This window comes from Culex quinquefasciatus, chromosome 3, assembly GCF_015732765.1.
Source record: "Culex quinquefasciatus strain JHB chromosome 3, VPISU_Cqui_1.0_pri_paternal, whole genome shotgun sequence".
Classification (NCBI taxonomy): Eukaryota; Metazoa; Arthropoda; class Insecta; order Diptera; family Culicidae; genus Culex; species Culex quinquefasciatus.
In genome coordinates this window covers 194,069,491-194,087,662 of record NC_051863.1, presented here as the reverse complement: position 1 = coordinate 194,087,662, position 18,172 = coordinate 194,069,491, and the positions used below count along the sequence as shown (strand labels likewise).

The window sequence follows — 18,172 nt, the reverse complement described above, 5'->3', positions numbered from 1 at the left end:
TTACCTCATATATTGAGTAAATTTGCAACAGAAAATGCTCAAAATTACCTATGAATGGTGAAAATTGTCTCTGAAAATGTGTAATTTTGCGTATTTTCTGTGGAGTTAGGCGGATAGATATAGAGTTGTCATCAAGTATAAGGAGTGTAAACAAACTTTGCTTTATAACAAATTCTTTTATTATTTCCGTCAAATTTGTATATTTAGGGCCAAGGTGAGGGTTTTTGGCCAGCAAGAACGCTCTCGAGAACGGGCTAGTACGAGATCAATTAATTTGCCACCGTGTCATCAACTGGACCTGAATTATCGCGAGCTTTATAAGTGTCCTCTCAAAAAATAACTTACTTTATGGTTCGTTCAACAGCACTATCTTTTTGTTTTTTATTGGTTATTCCTATCTCTCCTAAACAGTTCCAAGAACGCAAGTCCTTCCCTAACTAAGCGTTAAAAAATACTCCAATGAAGAGCGCAATTTTTTTGCGAAGTGTCGGAGAAGGAACCGGAAGATGTTTGGAGAGTACTCGGCGGGGTGACCGTGGTGGCGCGGTCAATCTCCGCGTACCGTACAGAATTGTCAGAAAATCACGGCCGTGTCCGTCGAGCTGAGCAACTTGGGCCGCTTCTGCAGCACCGATATCCGGCGGTAGATGCTGGAATGGGAGAAAGAGGGAGAGGGAAAGCGGTTAAAAAATATTTGCAAAATTACAACTCGTGCAGCAACTCACCGGTACACGGTCAGTCCGCAGCATAGCCGGTAGGTCTCTCGGCCGGCAGCTGCAGCAGTACTCAAAAGTACGTAAACGATTCGTCCACACCGGATGGACAATGCGCAATCCCATCGCACAAGATGGACTCGTCGACGCACGCGTTCAGGTCCGGACGCTCCTCGGCGGTGGTTAGGACTGTTAAAAGAGCACTGATGGTTAGTAAAGAAATTGTCGAGTGTTTGTGCTGATTCCACTTACCAAATGACTTTGACGGTCGCTTGGTCTGCTCGACTCAGCTGGACGAGTACGCGCCGTTGTCCGGTCGCTGAAGACTTCCGCCACGTGTCGATGGGAAGCAGGGGACACGCCATTACGGAGACGCCCTCGCTGTTTATGATAAAGACGCGGACCTTCGATAGGCACCGAATTGACTTACCGGGGCTGAGACTGGTGCTGTACTTCAGCGGAACGGCGGGATTGTTCTTGCGTAGCAGGAAATCTCGCAGCCGAACGTGGAGGTGCTTCTCTTGCGATGGTTGAATCATCCAGGGTCGGTTGCGGCACTGCAAATTAAAATTGAGGGTCATGAAGTAGAATATAGAACATTTCAAAGTCAAACTCACCTCCCCAGCAAACAGCTTAGCGATCGCGTTCTGACAGATGATTGGCGACTTGATGAACCGTCAGTAGGGCGGAACTCAATGGTCGCTCCAAAGTTGATCGTGTCCGGATCGTCCAGCGTGATCATGTTCCCGGCGGAGAAATGAATCTCCACCGCGTGTCCGGTCGAGCGGACACAATCGGCAGAAATTACCGATTGGTCGAGTTGCAGATTACAGATGCACCCCGCGGAAACACGATCGATTCGTGCCACGGCCGTTCAATGATTTCGATCATTGGGTACGCTAAAGCAGTCCCGTGTTGTGCTTCGAAACGGAAGATCCAACTGGACAGAAGCTGACGTTCCCGAAACATCCCAGAAACTTTTTCTTCCAGTCGCCCCAAGCGTTCCCACAGCCCCGACCTTCTAAATTCGCATCGCACTAAATCCGGTCTGACCCATTCGCAGTCAACGATCCTCGGATGTGAACCGGTCGAAAATACGCCAAACCAAACCGATGACACGTCCCTGGCCGAAAGCATTCGATACACCAGAAAACTACCGAAAAAAAACAACCCCGTCGCTCGGCGCACACAAATGAACCGTTCTCCGCTGGCCACTTTGTTTATTTTAATCTTCCTGACCGTTACTTGCCGGACAGATTCCCACTTTCTCCCAAAAGGAACTGGAAGTGCACCGCGCGGAACCACTTTTTCGCGACGATTTTCCTTGGCCACATCAAACAAACAACAAAAAACAAAATAATCCGTCCGCGATTTGTTGGGCGACCCCTGAAAAACTTTCAAAACAAGTTTTGACAGTTGTGAAATTAGGTATCGAAAAAAAGGTCGAAAAACTGTTGTATGCAATATTGCATCGAAATCGTACTAAAATTACACCTTCCATCGAAATATTAATCCTTTTAAGAGTAAAATATGTTAGGATAAAATTTTCAGTGACAATGCGTCTAAAACAGATGTAATATTAAACATTCCTTTTTTCAACATTCCATTTTCAAGCTTCCATTTTTACACTATTTTTTGCTGTGTAGGCCAGGATGAAAGGACTCGTTGAATGTCAGCGACGACGCTCATCGATAGTTAGACGTGTGACGATTGACAAGGTTACATAGCGGTTGCAAATCGATCCACTGGAAACAATCACAATTTTTATTATTGTAAAGAAAAGTATTGCTTTTTAGTAATTGTTCAATTATTTTTCAACTTCAAGTAAATTATTAACTAGATTTTGAAAAAAAATATATTTTCAGCTAGAAAAAGGATTTCTTCTGTATTTGTGGCCAATGTATTGCCTATTTTCAGTATTTCTGAAAGTGTACATAATTTTGAACCCAACCCCGCCATTACCTCAAAATGGATGAAAATTGATTATTTTACATATTTTTTGTATAATGGGCGCCCAGTTTTTAGTTTCAGGCATTTTAAGTTATTTTTTCCAAAATTGCTTAGATTTTTACAATCGATATTGCAAAAAATATTTTCGAAAGGCGTAAAATGTCATAACATTTTCTATTTTGACTTTGTTGATCAGAATGCTGGTTCTGGCAACCATCAGCTTGCTTGGTTACATGAGCGTCGAGACGCCTACCCTGAATCTTTTCTTCCGTAGCAGCAAGTAAAAAATATAAAAATTGAAAAAACAAACCATAGTCTCAACAATTCATTTTTTTTGCAATCATTAAAATGTAAATGTAAGATTTGACGAAAACAAAAATTTTAGCTCGAAAAAACTTTATGCGGTACTTAAATCTAGAATAATATTTTAAATCTAGACTAACATTTCAGAAGGGCGTAATATTGAATGTTTGGCCTTTTGAAATGTTAGTCTTGATTTATAAATAAAATAAAATATTGTTTTTGAAAAGATCACAAAATTTCACGCATGTTTCACCTTTACACCTTTAGGGGAGAGTAGGGAGACTTGATCCCCGGGGACACTTGATCCCAAGCCTGTATCTCGTCAGCATGTGGGTAAAACAATTAGCTATGTTCTAGAAAGTTGTGCGAAATTAACTAAAACTCATTGTAGAAAACAAAGCAAACAAATGAAAAATGTTTAGATTGAGTTACACACAATTTTCTAAAACGAGCTGCAAAAAACTTCCAAGAGATCTTATTTTCTTTGTTTTGATATGTATAGAAAACACTCAAAAAATATTCAAAAAAATATTTTTTATACATGAATTGTTTGATAAACTTATCAACTCTAAAACCCTTACGCATTTGATGTTAAATTTATCGTCATACTATTTTTACAATCAATTGTTTAAAAACATGCGTTTAGGGAGACTTGATCCCTGAATTTTTAAAGTCACTGGAATCAGCCTCAAGATTAATTAATTGGGCTGGGTTTTCATACATAGTTTCCTTTAGTATAGCTGTACATAACTTACTGCAGTTAGAACCTTTTTTCAAAAGTTTTGTAAACAAAAATTTCCAGCTTTCGTAAACATGCCTAATTTTGGTCTAAAAAAAAATATATTCAGTTTTTAAATATTTTACATACTAAACATGTTATATTTTGAACACAAACGTACAGGTTTTATGTGAAATTGCTGTAACTTATAGAAAATTGAAAGTTTGGATGAATAAGAAACATTTTGCTTATGATTTCTTCAAAATGTTGAAAGGGGGATCAAGTTACCCCTAACATTTTTGAAATGCCGGTTTAAAATATTTTTTTTTAAAACGCTTGGCATGATTCGAAAAGTTTATCTGATGAAATACCCTTATTAGCCAAACATAGATGAATGTTTAAGCTTTCAATTCATGCAAAAAAGTTCATAGTTTTGTGAGAAATTGATAGAGTTATGTGCGATACAAAAAAAGGGGATCAAGTCTCCCCACTCTCCCCTACACCTTTGCATGGCAATATCTCAACAACTAAGGGTTATATTAGGGTAATTCTCTACCAACTCACAAGAAATCGGGAAAAGTTGCCCCGACCCTTCTTCGATTTGCGTGAAACTTTGTCCTAAGGGGTAACTTTTGTCCCTGATCACGAATCCGAGGTCCGTTTTTTGATATCTCGTGACGGAGGGGCGGTACGACCCCTTCCATTTTGAACATGCGAAAAAAGAGGTGTTTTTCAATAATTTGCAGCCTGAAACGGTGATGAGATAGAAATTTGGTGTCAAAGGGACTTTTATGTAAAATTAGACGCCCGATTTGATGGCGTACTCAAAATTCCGAAGAAACGTATTTTTCATCGAAAAAAACACTAAAAAAGTTTTAAAAATTCTCCCATTTTCCGTTACTCGACTGTAAAATTTTTTGGAACATGTCATTTTATGGGAAATTTAATGTACTTTTCGAATCTACATTGACCCAGAAGGGTCATTTTTTCATTTAGAGCAAAATTTTTCATTTTAAAATTTCGTGTTTTTTCTAACTTTGCAGAGTTATTTTTAAGAGTGTAACCATGTTCTACAAAGTTGTAGAGCAGACAATTACAAAAAAAAATGATATATAGACATAAGGGGTTTGCTTATAAACATCACGAGTTATCGCGATTTTACGAATAAAAGTTTTGAAAAAGTTACTTTTTGCGTTTCTCTTTGTTTCGTCGTCCGTGTCTGTCGCGGGTGACCATGAACGGCCATGATCGATGACGACCAACTTTTTCAAAACTTTTTTTCGTAAAGTCGCGATAACTCGTGATGTTTATAAGCAAACCCCTTATGTCTGTATATCAAAATTTTTGTTTTTGTCTGTTCTACAACTTTGTAGAACATTGTTACACTCTAAAAAATAACCCTGCAAAGTTAGAAAAAACACGAAATTTTAAAATGAAAAATGTTGTTCTAAATGAAAAAATGACCCTTCTGGGTCAATGTAGATCGAAAAGTACATTAAATTTCCCATAAAATGACATGTTCCAAAAAAATTTACAGTCGAGTAACGGAAAATGGGAGAATTTTTAAAACTTTTTTAGTGTTTTTTTCGATGAAAAATACGTTTTTTCGGAGTTCTGAGTACGCCATCAAATCGGGCGTCTAATTTTACATAAAAGTCCCTTTGACTCCAAATTTCTATCTCATCACCGTTTCACGCTGCAAATTATTGAAAAACACCTCTTTTTTCGCATGTTCTAAAATGGAAGGGGTCGTACCGCCCCTCCGTCACGAGATATCAAAAAACGGACCTCGGATTCGTAATCAGGAACAAAAGTTACCCCTTAGGACAAAGTTTCACGCAAATCGAAGAGGGGTCGGGGCAACTGCTGTGTGAGTTGGCGGAGAATTACCCATTAACAAAGTTCAAAAATGCAAAAAAGAGGATTTGCTCAGCTTTTCAAACATATTTTTTTCAAAAGTGGGCAAACATGTGCACTGGTTTAAAAAAATAAAAAAACAGCGACTAATTTCAAAAAAGTTACCTAAAAATGGCTTTAACCTAAAACCAATGCACTTTATCAAAATTTCACTAAATTACTTTTTGATTGCAAAATTTGATTTAACATCGAAAAATGAAGTAGAAATATTTTTGCGACCGATATTTTGATTTTTTTTGAATCAGTATTGATTGAAAAATTCTCGGTCAAAGATTTTTTGCGAACCTGGGAATTTCTGAAAAAATGGCATTTGTTGTCCCCTAAAACATATAAAAAATAAAAATAGTGTGTTTTTTTTGGCAAATCAAGTTTAAGTGACAAAAAGTGAAATTAAAAATCACCAAAAAAAATTTACCGTATAGTATAAGGAAAACGACAAACTAATGATGCTAAAAAAGACTTCTTTGGGCATACCGAAGGCACCAAAAAATTTCAGCCAGATTGAAAAATAAAAAAATTAAAATTAAAAAAAAGACCGATTTCGTAGAGATGTTAGAATGGAGAATTAGTGTGGTTCACTCCTTGAACATAATAAATGCAAATTCTGAGGAAAATAAGAGTAATCTTTAATTGGTTTTATATTGTTTTGCTTAAAAATTCAAAATTCCCGGAAGCCGTGACAAATTTTCCAAGAATCGAGAGATTAAAAAATAGTAAATTTTTGATCCGAGAATTCCCGCTCGAGCACCTTCAAGCTTTCTTAAAAAATAAAGTAGTAAACTTTAAAACAAATTTGCAACGGACTACTATGTCCGATTTTCCAAAAAGAAAACAATAAACGTTAAAAAAAATTTAAAATGTGTTTAAAATTGTCTGCGAAAAAAAAATTGTTTGCAAGGGATTTAAAGTTATTGTCAATAAAACAGATAATTAATACCTGCTGCTTTTTAGATGTGAAGAGACAAAAACTGCATTTATTATTGGTCATAATATTGCGCAATTGCCAATAACTTGTACTTTGCGCAATCTGGCTTAGCAAATTTAAAATTTCCCAAAAGATGATCAAGCGACCTGAGGTTAGTCGCTTGTTTTCAGCTGTTAATCGCAATTTTTTCGCAGTCCAGTTTAGTGGAATATGCGACTGCAAATGTAAATAACTGGTTGCTTAGTTTATCAAATTCTTGCATTGTTATCCGAGCATTCGTTGGTGAAGGTTGTCTGAATCAACATGACTCGTCGCGTCCCGGCGCAAAACGCCGGCAATATTGCCCTACCTGCGGCTCAAGCAGGCAAAAAAGTGGGAATTTCCAAAAGGAAGGTTGAGGCCTCAACTGATGGCCAAAAACCGGGAATTTCCAAAAGGAAGGTGCTTTTGGAAGTGACATCGAACAGCAAAAAGACGAAAAAGAGCGACGGTACTGTACCGATGGATGAGGAGGAGGAGAACTCTTCATCGCACGAGGAGCAGCTTTTGAAGAACAACAAGTTCGCTGGACTGCCTGACGAGGACCAGGTAGCGGAAGCAAAGGAGAATGAAGTGAAACAGCGAAAGGAGAAACTGCCTCCTTTTTATGTACGGCAATCAGCAGCAACGATCGACTTTCGAGCGGGGCTGGTTGAACTCATCAAGTCTGGGAAAGTCCTAGGCAACATTCGTCTGTGTCAGGACGGATTTAAGTGCTGGTGCAATCCAGGCAGCACTATCAACTGGTCAAGGATTACTTGACCGAAAACGAGGCGGAGTACTTTACCCATGATGTCGCCATGGATAAGCCGTACAAAATCGTCGTCAGAGGTCTGTACGACATGCCAGTGGAGGAATTAGCTGCCGAGCTAAAAGTTTTGAAACTGGATGTGTTGGCCGTGCACAAAATGAGCCGACGCAACAAAGACATCAAGTACCGTGACCAGCTCTACCTGCTGCATTTGGCTAAGGGATCGACGACGCTTCCTGAGCTGAAGGCAATCCGAGCGGTTTTCAACATTATCGTGTCGTGGGAGCGATACCGACCAGTGCATCGTGACGTCACACAATGCTTCAACTGCCTGGGTTTCGGGCACGGAGGTAAGAACTGCCACCTGAAGCGTCGTTGCGCCAAATGTGGTACCGATGCGCACATCACATCCCAGTGCATCCAAGATTCGCTGGTGAAGTGCCTCAACTGCAACGGTGAGCACTCGTCAACCGACCGAAAGTGCCCCAAGAGAGCTGAGTTCGTGAAAATTCGGCAGCAAGCATCGACGAAGAATCAGCCTCAGCGTCGTAGAACTCCTCCAGCCCTGGTGGAGCAAAATTTTCCACCTCTTCAACCGCGACGCCAGGTCCCAAACTTGGCACCGTTGCCGTTGGATCCCAGGAAGAGAGCTGAGATGAATCATCCACGGCCGGGTTCCAGCCAGGAGCCGAGACCGCCACCACCGGGCTTCAGCCAGGAGCCAAGACCAACCCAAGAACCAGCAGTTGAGGAAAATGGTAATGATCTTTACACCTCAACCGAACTCCTCAATATTTTCAAACAGATGTCCGCTGCACTGCGTGGATGCAAAACCAAGACCCAGCAGATTGAAGTGCTGACCTCGTTCGTCATCCAGTATGGATCGTAGGTCCCTCAAGCTGCTGAATTGGAACGCTTGCTCCATTAGGAGGAAGAATTTAGAGCTGGTGGATTTTCTTCGCGAGAAGGAGATCGACGTAGCTGCCATCACGGAAACTCATCTGAAGCCCGGTGAAAAAGTTTATCTGCAAAACTACAAGATCGCGACGCAGCTCGATAGGACCACCTCTGGAGGAGGAGGTGTGCTTGTCGCTGTTCATCGTGATCTCAAGCCACGCCGGCTGCCACACTTCAAGCTGGACATCATCGAGGCCGTTGGGGTGGAAATTCCCACTTCTGTTGGCCCAGTACTCTTCATTGCTGCATACTGCCCACGTCAGGTGAATGCCAGAGATGGTTCAGCAGCAAAACTGAAGAGCGATATCCAGAAGCTGACACGGCGGAGCGCAAAGTACATCATCGCTGGTGACCTCAACGCGAAGCATGAAGTTTGGGGCAACAGCAGGAGGAATCGGAACGGAGTGATTCTGCACAACGATCTGCAAAACGGATACTACAACGTTGTGAGTCCGGATCGTCCAACGAGGGTGGCTCGGTCTGGGAATCACTCAATCATCGACTTCTTCATTACCAATATGGCTGAGAACGTGGCTCATCCTGAGGTGTTTGAAGAGTTGAGTTCTGATCACTATCCGGTGGTTGTGGAGGTTGGAGCTTCCGTTACTCCGCAGCGGCAACCAACCCGGAAAGATTACCACAACGTTGACTGGCAGCAGTTTCAGCAAGTGGTAGACAGCAACATCGACTATGATCAACACCCGGAAACTTCTGCCGATATTGATCGTTCGCTGGAGGTGATCCAGCAGGCTATCAACCAAGCAGAGGCTGCCAACGTTCGGGAGGTTCCTGTTAATTTTAAGGTAACTGATATTGACGTAGATACTAAACACTTGATTAGACTTAGGAATGTTTATAGGAGACAATATCAACGGACTGGGGACTATGACAAAAGATTTCAGTGAACAATTTGAACAAAATCATACAAGACCGACTTGACAATATCAGAAATCAAGAATTTTCAAAACATGTAAGCCAGCTTGGGAATTATTCAAAACCATTTTGGAAACTTTCAAAAGTTCTTAAAAACAAACCAAAGCCTATTCCTCCTCTTATTGTTGAGGATTCTCCTTTGATTACATCCGAGGAAAAGGCAAATGCACTTGGGCTTCATTTTGTTAGTTCACATAATCTTGGCGCTTCCATGACCAGCCGTAAAGAAACATCAGTTGCCAATAGTATTTCAACAATCAATGACTCTACCTTTGAATTTCCTGCAGATTCCCATGTTTCTGGTGAGGAAGTCAAAGTTGCAGTAAAACAAATGAAAAATATGAAAGCTCCTGGCTTTGATAACATTTTAATCTAGTGTTGAAAAACAGAGTGATCAGTTCTTTCAACATCTAGCCAATATTTTCAATAAATGTTTGCAACTTGGTTACTTCCCCACCAATTGGAAGCTGGGCAAAGTCATACCAATTTTGAAGCCTCAAAAGATCCAACATCGCCAACAAGTTATCGTCCCATTAGTCTTTTGAGTAGTCTGTCCAAACTCTTTGAGAAGGTCATCTATTCAAGGCTTTTGGATTTTACCAACGATAATAATATAATTTTGAATGAGCAGTTTGGCTTCCGAAAGGGACATAATACTGCTCATCAGCTTACGAGAGTAACTAAAATCATCAAGCAGAACAAGCTTGAGTCTAAATCAACTGCTATGGCTTTGTTGGATGTTGAGAAGGCTTTTGACAATGTTTGGCATGATGGTTTGATACATAAACTGTATTTATACGGTTTTCCAATGTATCTTATCAAAATTATCCAGCACTATCTTTCGGAGAGATCGTTCAGGGTTTTTCTGAATGGGATTGCTTCTGGATTATTCAACATTGATGCTGGGGTTCCCAAGGAAGTATTCTTGGCCCACTTCTGTACAATATTTTTACATCTGATTTGCCTACTCTTCCTGGTAATGGTGTGTTGTCACTTTTTGCTGATGACACTGCCGTTATTTATAAGGGTAAAATAACCAGATATTTAGTTGGCCGTCTTCAGAAGGGTCTTGACGTTCTTTCCGAATACTTTGGCGACTGGAAAATTCGCATAAATGCAGCCAAAACTCAAACCATCATTTTTCCACTTTCCAAATCGGCCCGATTTGTCCCAAAGGATGATGTTTTGATTAAAATGAATGATGTTTCAATACCCTGGTCAAAGGAAGTTGTCTATTTAGGTCTCATACTTGACTCGAAACTATTGTTTCGGCAGCATGTAGATAAAATATTGAACAAGTGCAGCATTCTCATCAGGTGTTTGTATCCTTTAATTAACAGAAAATCAAAGCTATCTTTGAAAAATAAGCTAGCAGTTTACAAACAAATAATTTACCCCGTTATTGAGTATGCAGTACCTGTTTGGGAGTGTTGCGCTAGAACTCATAAATTGAAGCTCCAGCGTGTCCAAAACAAGGTACTCAAAATGGTTTTGAATGTTCCTGGCTGGACAAGATCAAGTGAGGTTCATGAATTAGCAGAAGTAAAAATGTTGGATCAGAAGATTCAAGAAAAATGTTTGAAATTCAGGGAAAAATGTGCTATATCTGAATACCCCTTGATTCAAGGATTGGTTTAGTTTATGGTAAGATTAAGTTAGTTTTAGGTTAGGTTATGTTTTCTTAATTTTTTTCCTCGTTGTACCTAGTGTTACAAAAATGATAAATCATATACTTTTAAAGTTAAGAAAATGAACAGTGTTTAAATCACGAAAAGCAAACTAAAGCTGAAGAGCCACAGCTGACCACTTATTATGTAAACCAAATGTAATTATTATATGAAAGATTCAATAAAGTATATTTAATTCAAAAAAAAATTCAAATTCAAATTCTTGTTGTTAAAAGTGCGGGCAAATTCTAGTTCCAGTTCAATAACAATTTAATCTTATTCTTGCGACTTTCAAAAAACATGCAGAGCCCAAGTCATCATCACCACCTGATATTATGCAGCCAGCAGTGCGACATAAATTTCACACGTTGGCAAACAGACAGATTGCTGGTTTGTTAAACAAAAAAAAAAAAAAAAAAAAAACAAAGTATGAAAAACCATCCAATTCCAATACAGATCCGCACCGTTGATTTCCAGAGCTGCCTTTCAGATCTTCTGGTGTTATTGTTGTTGTTACTAGTACTGCATACTACTGTTTGTTATTATTGTTGTTTCTCTACTGTTGTTGTTGATGATGATGATGATGAGGAAAAAATACCGTCACAAAACCGCGCGCCCGAGTGTGTGTGTATTCACTTACGCGATCACCAGAAAGAGAAAGAAAAAGAACTTGGCAAGAGAGCGCGCGCGCGCGGTTTTAATAACAAGGTGCCGCCCGACGGCGAACGCAGATCTGCGCGCGCGGGGTGTTGTTTTGGCCAAACCAAGACCAGGTATACACTGTAAGGCGGGTAAGGGGACGTGGGACCCGCGAACCAATGTGGTGGAACCGCATTCCGAAGGTGCGCTCGGCGACCACTCCTTCACCCACCACCACAACCGTCGCCGTCGGTGCCACATGACCGCTTAATGTCCCAAAGGAGGAGACTTGGAGTTGCTCTTTGGTCACTGAAACTGGTGGTTTTCTCAGCTGGCCATGCCGCTGCGACAAGACCTGTAATTCAAATTTTGAAGCTGATCGAAGCAAGCGCTGGGCTATCGGTTTTGGGCATCGTCTCTCGCGGAGTTGGTAGTCGGTTTGGAGAAAACGACTCTCAAGAGGGCGCTTCTTGGAGTCGCCGATCGATCTACGATGGCGCGCCGTTGAGCGATAGTGAAAGTGTCTTGTCTATGGCGAGCAAATCGCGATTGTATGCATGCATGCATGGCAATTTTAAGGGGCAGCAGTATTGGCAAAGCAGCAACCTACGAACCACTTTGTGAAGTACAAAGGGAGAAAAATGCACTGTTTTGAGACAACTTGAATATTAATTGCTCGTGAGCGGGAAACTGCGCCAAGTGCTTTTCTGATACGAATGATTTATGAGTTTATTTCTTTTGATTAAATCCTGAGCAGTCAACTGTCACTAATGTCACATGGTCCGCCATTGCTGTTGACGGTACTCGGAGTATTTGCTAGACGACTAATGGTCGAATGGTTCAACTGTAGCGACAATGTAATTTCATGCTTCTCAGACCAGGGACATGATTTGTATCGAAAAATTGATCAAGGCAAAACATTGAACTTATTAGTTTGATTTGATGAAAAATTGAATGAATTGAAATTGAATTGATTTGGGAAGCCTGTATTTTTTTCGCATTCGCATGGAGATGGTCATCTTAGACTGTGTTTTTCGTCACAAAGTTTCTACATTCAGCCAATGATTCATTATATTTCATAGAACAACTCTTAAAACAATTAATAGTTTTAAATTTCTTTCTAATAAAAAACAAAGTAAAATTCATAACATTGCGGTTTTGAAATTTCGTTCAAAGGAAGAGATTCCTATGTACAGTCAACTTCCCGTTTGTCAATTTTTGATTTCTCAAAAAACTTTCCTGTTTTCTTCGATTATTTCGTTTTATATCCTGATAATTCCCTTTCACAACGGTCTCTATGATAAAATCACAAAGAGAACCCACTTAATTATCTTAAAGATTGTATAGGCTAAATTTACTCAATTTATAAAAACTCGTCTAAGTAACCTCTAAGTAAGTCTAATTAAATGGCAAGCATAATTTATAAAAAAATATCCGGGATGAATGACCCTTCAAGAAAAACCCAACAAGGCAAACTTTACTTGATAATTTTGTACCCCGCTTCAAAGGTTTTCTCGAAAAATTAGGGGAAATATTTGTTTTGTACTTTTAAGCAAATAGAGCATTTTTTGGCTTTTTAATAAATTTTGAATTTTTGACCACAGTTTTAGAAGAAAAAAAATCAGAGCCAAGGATATTTTTTTTTTTTCAAAAATTTATTGATACTTTTTAAATTCAAAAGTAGTACACTGCCCCTGATCGCATAAATGTCCCATATGCATTTTCATCAATTTCGAGTTATTGATGCAGTTTAGTCCAAAATCATGTAATCTTTCAAAAGAGCCTATAACATCCAGTACTTTGTTCTAGAAATCAGGAGGAAATCCAGTTTTTTCGCGAAAACTTAACACGTAGCCTTATGTATGGGACAAACTTCAAATGTGTTTTCTCAGCTTGCTGTTTTTGCATATGGGACATTTATGCGAACATGGGCAGTACAACTGTAACAATGCTTATATCATACAAATTATTTGTTCTCAGTTAAATTTTTACTCACAGCAGTTACTATTCCAAATTGGAAATCTTAAATAATAATCATTTCTTAACGAAACAAATGCGTTATGCCATGAACAAATATTCAAAGAATGTTATAGGTGTTTAAATTTTTTTGCCCGTGAGCAATGATCGTCAGTATGAGGTTTTAGACAAATCTCTACAATCGAGCAATACACGAGCCACAACAAACGTTCAAAGATTTATACTTATGCGAAATTTGGTGAAATTTCCGGAAATTAATATACTATTTCAAACACTGGGTTGAGTTTTTTGGGTGAAAAACTGGTTTAAGATATTTCAAAATACTACCTTTAACAAAAAACTTTTTCGTTGAATTCTGATTAGTTGTGAAGAATCCATAAAAACCTCTTAAGTGTAAAAGTAATCATAAATGTTTAATTTTTGTCTGCTCTGCAACTTTAACAAATTATGGAACACTGTAAACCTAACCCTGCAAAGTTTTTTTTTTCAAAATGATTTTTATTTTTGTTCTGAATGAAAAAATTGCATCGTTGGGTGATTGCAAATTCGAACAGTACAAAAATATTCTCATAATATGTCACAACACACAATTTTTGACAGTTAAGGAACGGGAAATGGCAAAGATTGTTAAAAAAAATTTAACTATTTTTTGATGAAAAATACGTTATTTTTTAGAATTTGGATCCCGCCTTCGAATCGGGTGTCCAATTTAGCATAAAGAACTTTTTACACAAAAATTTATATCTTTTCGACCTTAAAATCATTGCAAACCGTGCCTTTTGTGAAAATCCAGTTAAATTAAAGGAGTCCTGTCACCCCACCGTCACAAGTTATCGAAAAAAGTAGAATGACTTCAAAATTATTGCCAATTATTTATTTTTTACTTCACAGGTCGCAACAAATATTGTTATAAATTTATGTTTCCCGACTTTGACAAAAATCGAAGGCGGCAAAACATATAAAATCCATGGCTTCAACATTTTAATTAAAAAAAAAAGTGTTTTAATATATTAATATATGCATTTTGCACCAGTCCAGTTGTTTTGCCATAATTAGTTTTCAAAATAAGTCAAGGATCGAAAACGTTTCGCTAGAAAGAATCTTTTATGATACCTTGAAGAAAAATTTAAAAAAAAAATTTGGACCGATTTTAAAGGGTGGGAGGAAAGAGGGGCGACATAATTTTTTGAAAATATTTGCAACTGCTTTATTTAAAATTCTTTTGAAAAATAATATGCAATCAAAAGTTAAAGTTGTTTTAATGTTTTCCAAAGTAGGTAATGGGCCCCACAGGTACACATTATCAAAAAACATTGACGATTTGATCAAATTTTGAGAAGATATTTAATTAAGTGAAAAAATGGAAAATTATAAAAAGACCAGAGCAATGAAGTTTTTTCAATAGAAATTGACAAGACTTTACATTCTATTGTTATCGTCTCAGGATGCCATGAATAAAAGACTTCTGAAACTGTAACATTTACATTTTTTGAATATATTTCAACCGAGTAAAGTTCAACTGAAAGGCTTTTGCTGACAGCGCAAAACAGCCCGTAATTTCCCGCATTCACCGCATTACATAACATTCGGAACGATCACCCAAAAAAAAACCCGCAAAGAGCGAAAATAGACATCACAGGAAGTGGAAATCGAAAGCCCAAAATTGCCAAAAAAAATCGTACACAGCTGTTCGGCGCTCGCTCCACTACCATTACTTCCACTCATCATAATTTCGAGAGCAAATTGAGCCCTCGCGTGCCACAATATTACAACATCGGATCCGACGGCCAGCTGTTGGCCCGGCGACCGGGTGGCCTCACGGGGGTACCCTTTTGGCCCCACGTGGCACCCGGTTTGAGGTCAAAAGTTTATGAATTTCATTGCACATACGTGGAGTGCATCGTGCCTACCGTGATGAACTGTGCAGGTATGCCGCAACGTGAAATTAAAACAAAACTAAAAAAATAGATAAATTTCATCCAAGTTGGCTGAGTCGGTTCGTCCCACTTGCCGGGGTTGGGCTCAATTGTAGTCAGTGCCAACCTCGATCGCACACCCGTCACTCGAGAGAAGGACAGAAATGGGACGACCGCCCCGTCATAATGACGGCGCGCACAAGTAATGAGTTCGAGGAAGTAACCTGGCCTACTGTGATGACTACTGGAGACGCCCGGGCTGATCTTGGCCCACTGTGACCGAACTGACGAGTAAAACTGGGAGTCATTATTAAGGGGGGAGGAATAATCATTTTTGCCAATTTCAATGAAATAAAATTTTAGTGAAAATTAGCTTGAAATAATTTGTACTGAAATTAGGTTTAATTTAGGATTAAAATTTATTTTTAATTCCACCCAAACGATGCAACCCCTCAACAATTGCCTCTAAGGGTAAAAGTAGTTAGCAAGTCATGTGCGATGGTACGTGTGATCGTGCAAAATTCGCATTCCATGATTCATGGCGGAAAGTAAGAGCAATCGAAACTAATTGATGCCTCGCACGATAATCGATCTAATTATGCGCGAGGCGTTTAAGCTTTAGCAACACACTTTCGCTGCCAACGTTAAACCAGCTTAAGTCGCATGCTGCTAGACTCACCCCGATAGTTGAGGAAATGGACTGAATGTGTTATATTCATCCAGGGGCTAATCAGCCGGAACTTGTTTTTCTTCCCAGCTCACTTTATCACTCATGGTGCTGGTTGAAAGTGAGACTTGGACCGATTCCGGTTATCCTCGCCAGCAGCAGCAGCGTTATGCATATGGGCCCAGAAGGAGGTGTGACGGCGGAAAGAGCGCACAGCTTAAAAAAAGTAGTTCACTGGAGAAATAATCATTTATGAAACAGGTATTTGCATGTCATTAGAGCAGGTTGGTCGCTGAAGGGGAAATTGGTTTGGTTATATATTTCTTCACAGGAAAACCTGACTGCGGCACCCTCGATGTTGATAGTGGGTTCGGTTTGAGCGAAGGATTAGTTTGGAGCTAGGTTTGGATGCTTTGCTAGCTGTGGACAGTGAGATAGCCATTTTTGACTAGAGGTAGTATTATGAGATTTCTTATTATTTTTATAAATCAAAGTTTTGTTCAAATAGAAGACAATACAACTTTCTTAAAAAAAGAAAAGAATTATGGAAACTAATCATTTCATGAAACAAAATGAACAACAGAACATTTTTGGTAGGATTCCTAGCTTCGTTTTGATGTGGGCACTGAACGATTTTTGGAAATTTGTTCAGACAATTTGTTCCTGATACAAAAATCTATCACAACTCGGGTGAGGCTGAAGCTTCTTTGACAAAGAAGTCATTTTGCTCATAAGTTCGTCCATACTAGTATTCACATAATTTTGGCAGCTGTCCATACAAAACGGCTGTTGAAATATTCCAAAAACCTGTATCTTGAAAACGGAATTTCTGATCGATGACTTCTCAGAAAAAGTAACACTCTTAAAAATAAAATCCTCTGAGCTATACCACAAGTTGGACAAAATTCAGTCGGCAGTGTCACATTTTTTTTAAAACGACGGAAAATATTCCAAAAACTTTTATTGCAATTCCGTCGTGAAACTAGAGCAGTTCTCTACCAAAACCGGAAATGGATTTTATTTGTATTTTTTTATTTGGATCAAACTTTGTGGGGGCCTTCCCTAGGGGTCGTGCATAAACCACGTGGCCTTTTTTTGGACAATTTTTGACCCCCCCCCCCCTCCCCCCTCATGGTTTTTCGTGGTTTCACGCCAACCCCCCACCCCCTATATGACCACGTGGCTTTTTCCTCCCAGGTGAACAATCTTAAAAAAAAACAAAATAAGTATAGATTTCAAAAATGTTTATCCACAAATGATGTACCGTCAGTGGTGGTTACTCTTGGTCAAAAAACGATATTACTGTTGTTATTTTAACACAATAAAAACATTTCAAATTATGTTGAAATAAATATTGTTGGGGAATGCTCCTGAATTTACCAACATTTTCTCAGAATATGGCTAGTATAATCACACCGTTCATAAATGCCAATCGTTTTAAAATTAACTCAAACTCACCCTTTAGAGGGGGTGACATTGGGTCAAACAAAAAACATTTTAATTTGTGTAGGTGCTGTAACACCATTAAAACCAATTTAATAATATATAAAAAAAAAACAGAAATTCACTTAAAAGTGTGAAAAAAGTATGATATCACAAATTTTCAGGTAAATAATAACAGTATAACAATTTATTGAAATGGTACAGAAAGTAAAAAATACTCTCAACAAAACAAGCAACTTAGTAAAACATATGTATTCAAAATTATGGAATTGCAGTGCAATTAATTGCATCCTGAATAAATATGCTTTAAGAATTAAAGCTATTTTGATTTATAAACAGCATTCATGATTTAATTTAAATGCGCTTTAAAATATTTTCTTAAAACTGAAATTAATTAAATAGAAAAGTTTTGTTTCAGGAAAAAAATATTTTCATTTTATTTTAAGGAAAATACCTAGTTGTGAAAGATCCTAGTTAATATTTATTTTATTCCAAACATTCATAAAAATCCAAACTAAAGCAACTTTTCTTTTTAATTAAGCATGATTGATTCCAATGATTCAGTGTGTCCAAAAAAGTCGAGCTGTTTATTTTTTTCTCCATACAAGAATCAGAGACAGGGACAAACATTCAATATTACGACCTTTTGAAATGTTA

The 18,172-nt window shown here is 38.6% G+C and overlaps 2 protein-coding genes across 2 annotated transcripts in view; both read right to left on the bottom strand.

The window, feature by feature from the left end:
- Positions 1-18,172, bottom strand: part of LOC6030971 — a 79,684-nt gene that overhangs the window by 39,448 nt on the left and 22,064 nt on the right. The window lies entirely within an intron of this gene.
- On the bottom strand, positions 194-2,118 carry LOC119768715. The gene is made up of 4 exons (XM_038259467.1): positions 1,331-2,118; positions 966-1,270; positions 726-902; positions 194-650 (listed from the first exon to the last, which is right to left on the bottom strand). The coding sequence occupies exons 2-4, from the start codon at positions 1,250-1,252 to the stop codon at positions 575-577; spliced, it is 540 nt and encodes a 179-aa protein (XP_038115395.1). The 5' UTR covers positions 1,253-1,270; positions 1,331-2,118; the 3' UTR covers positions 194-574.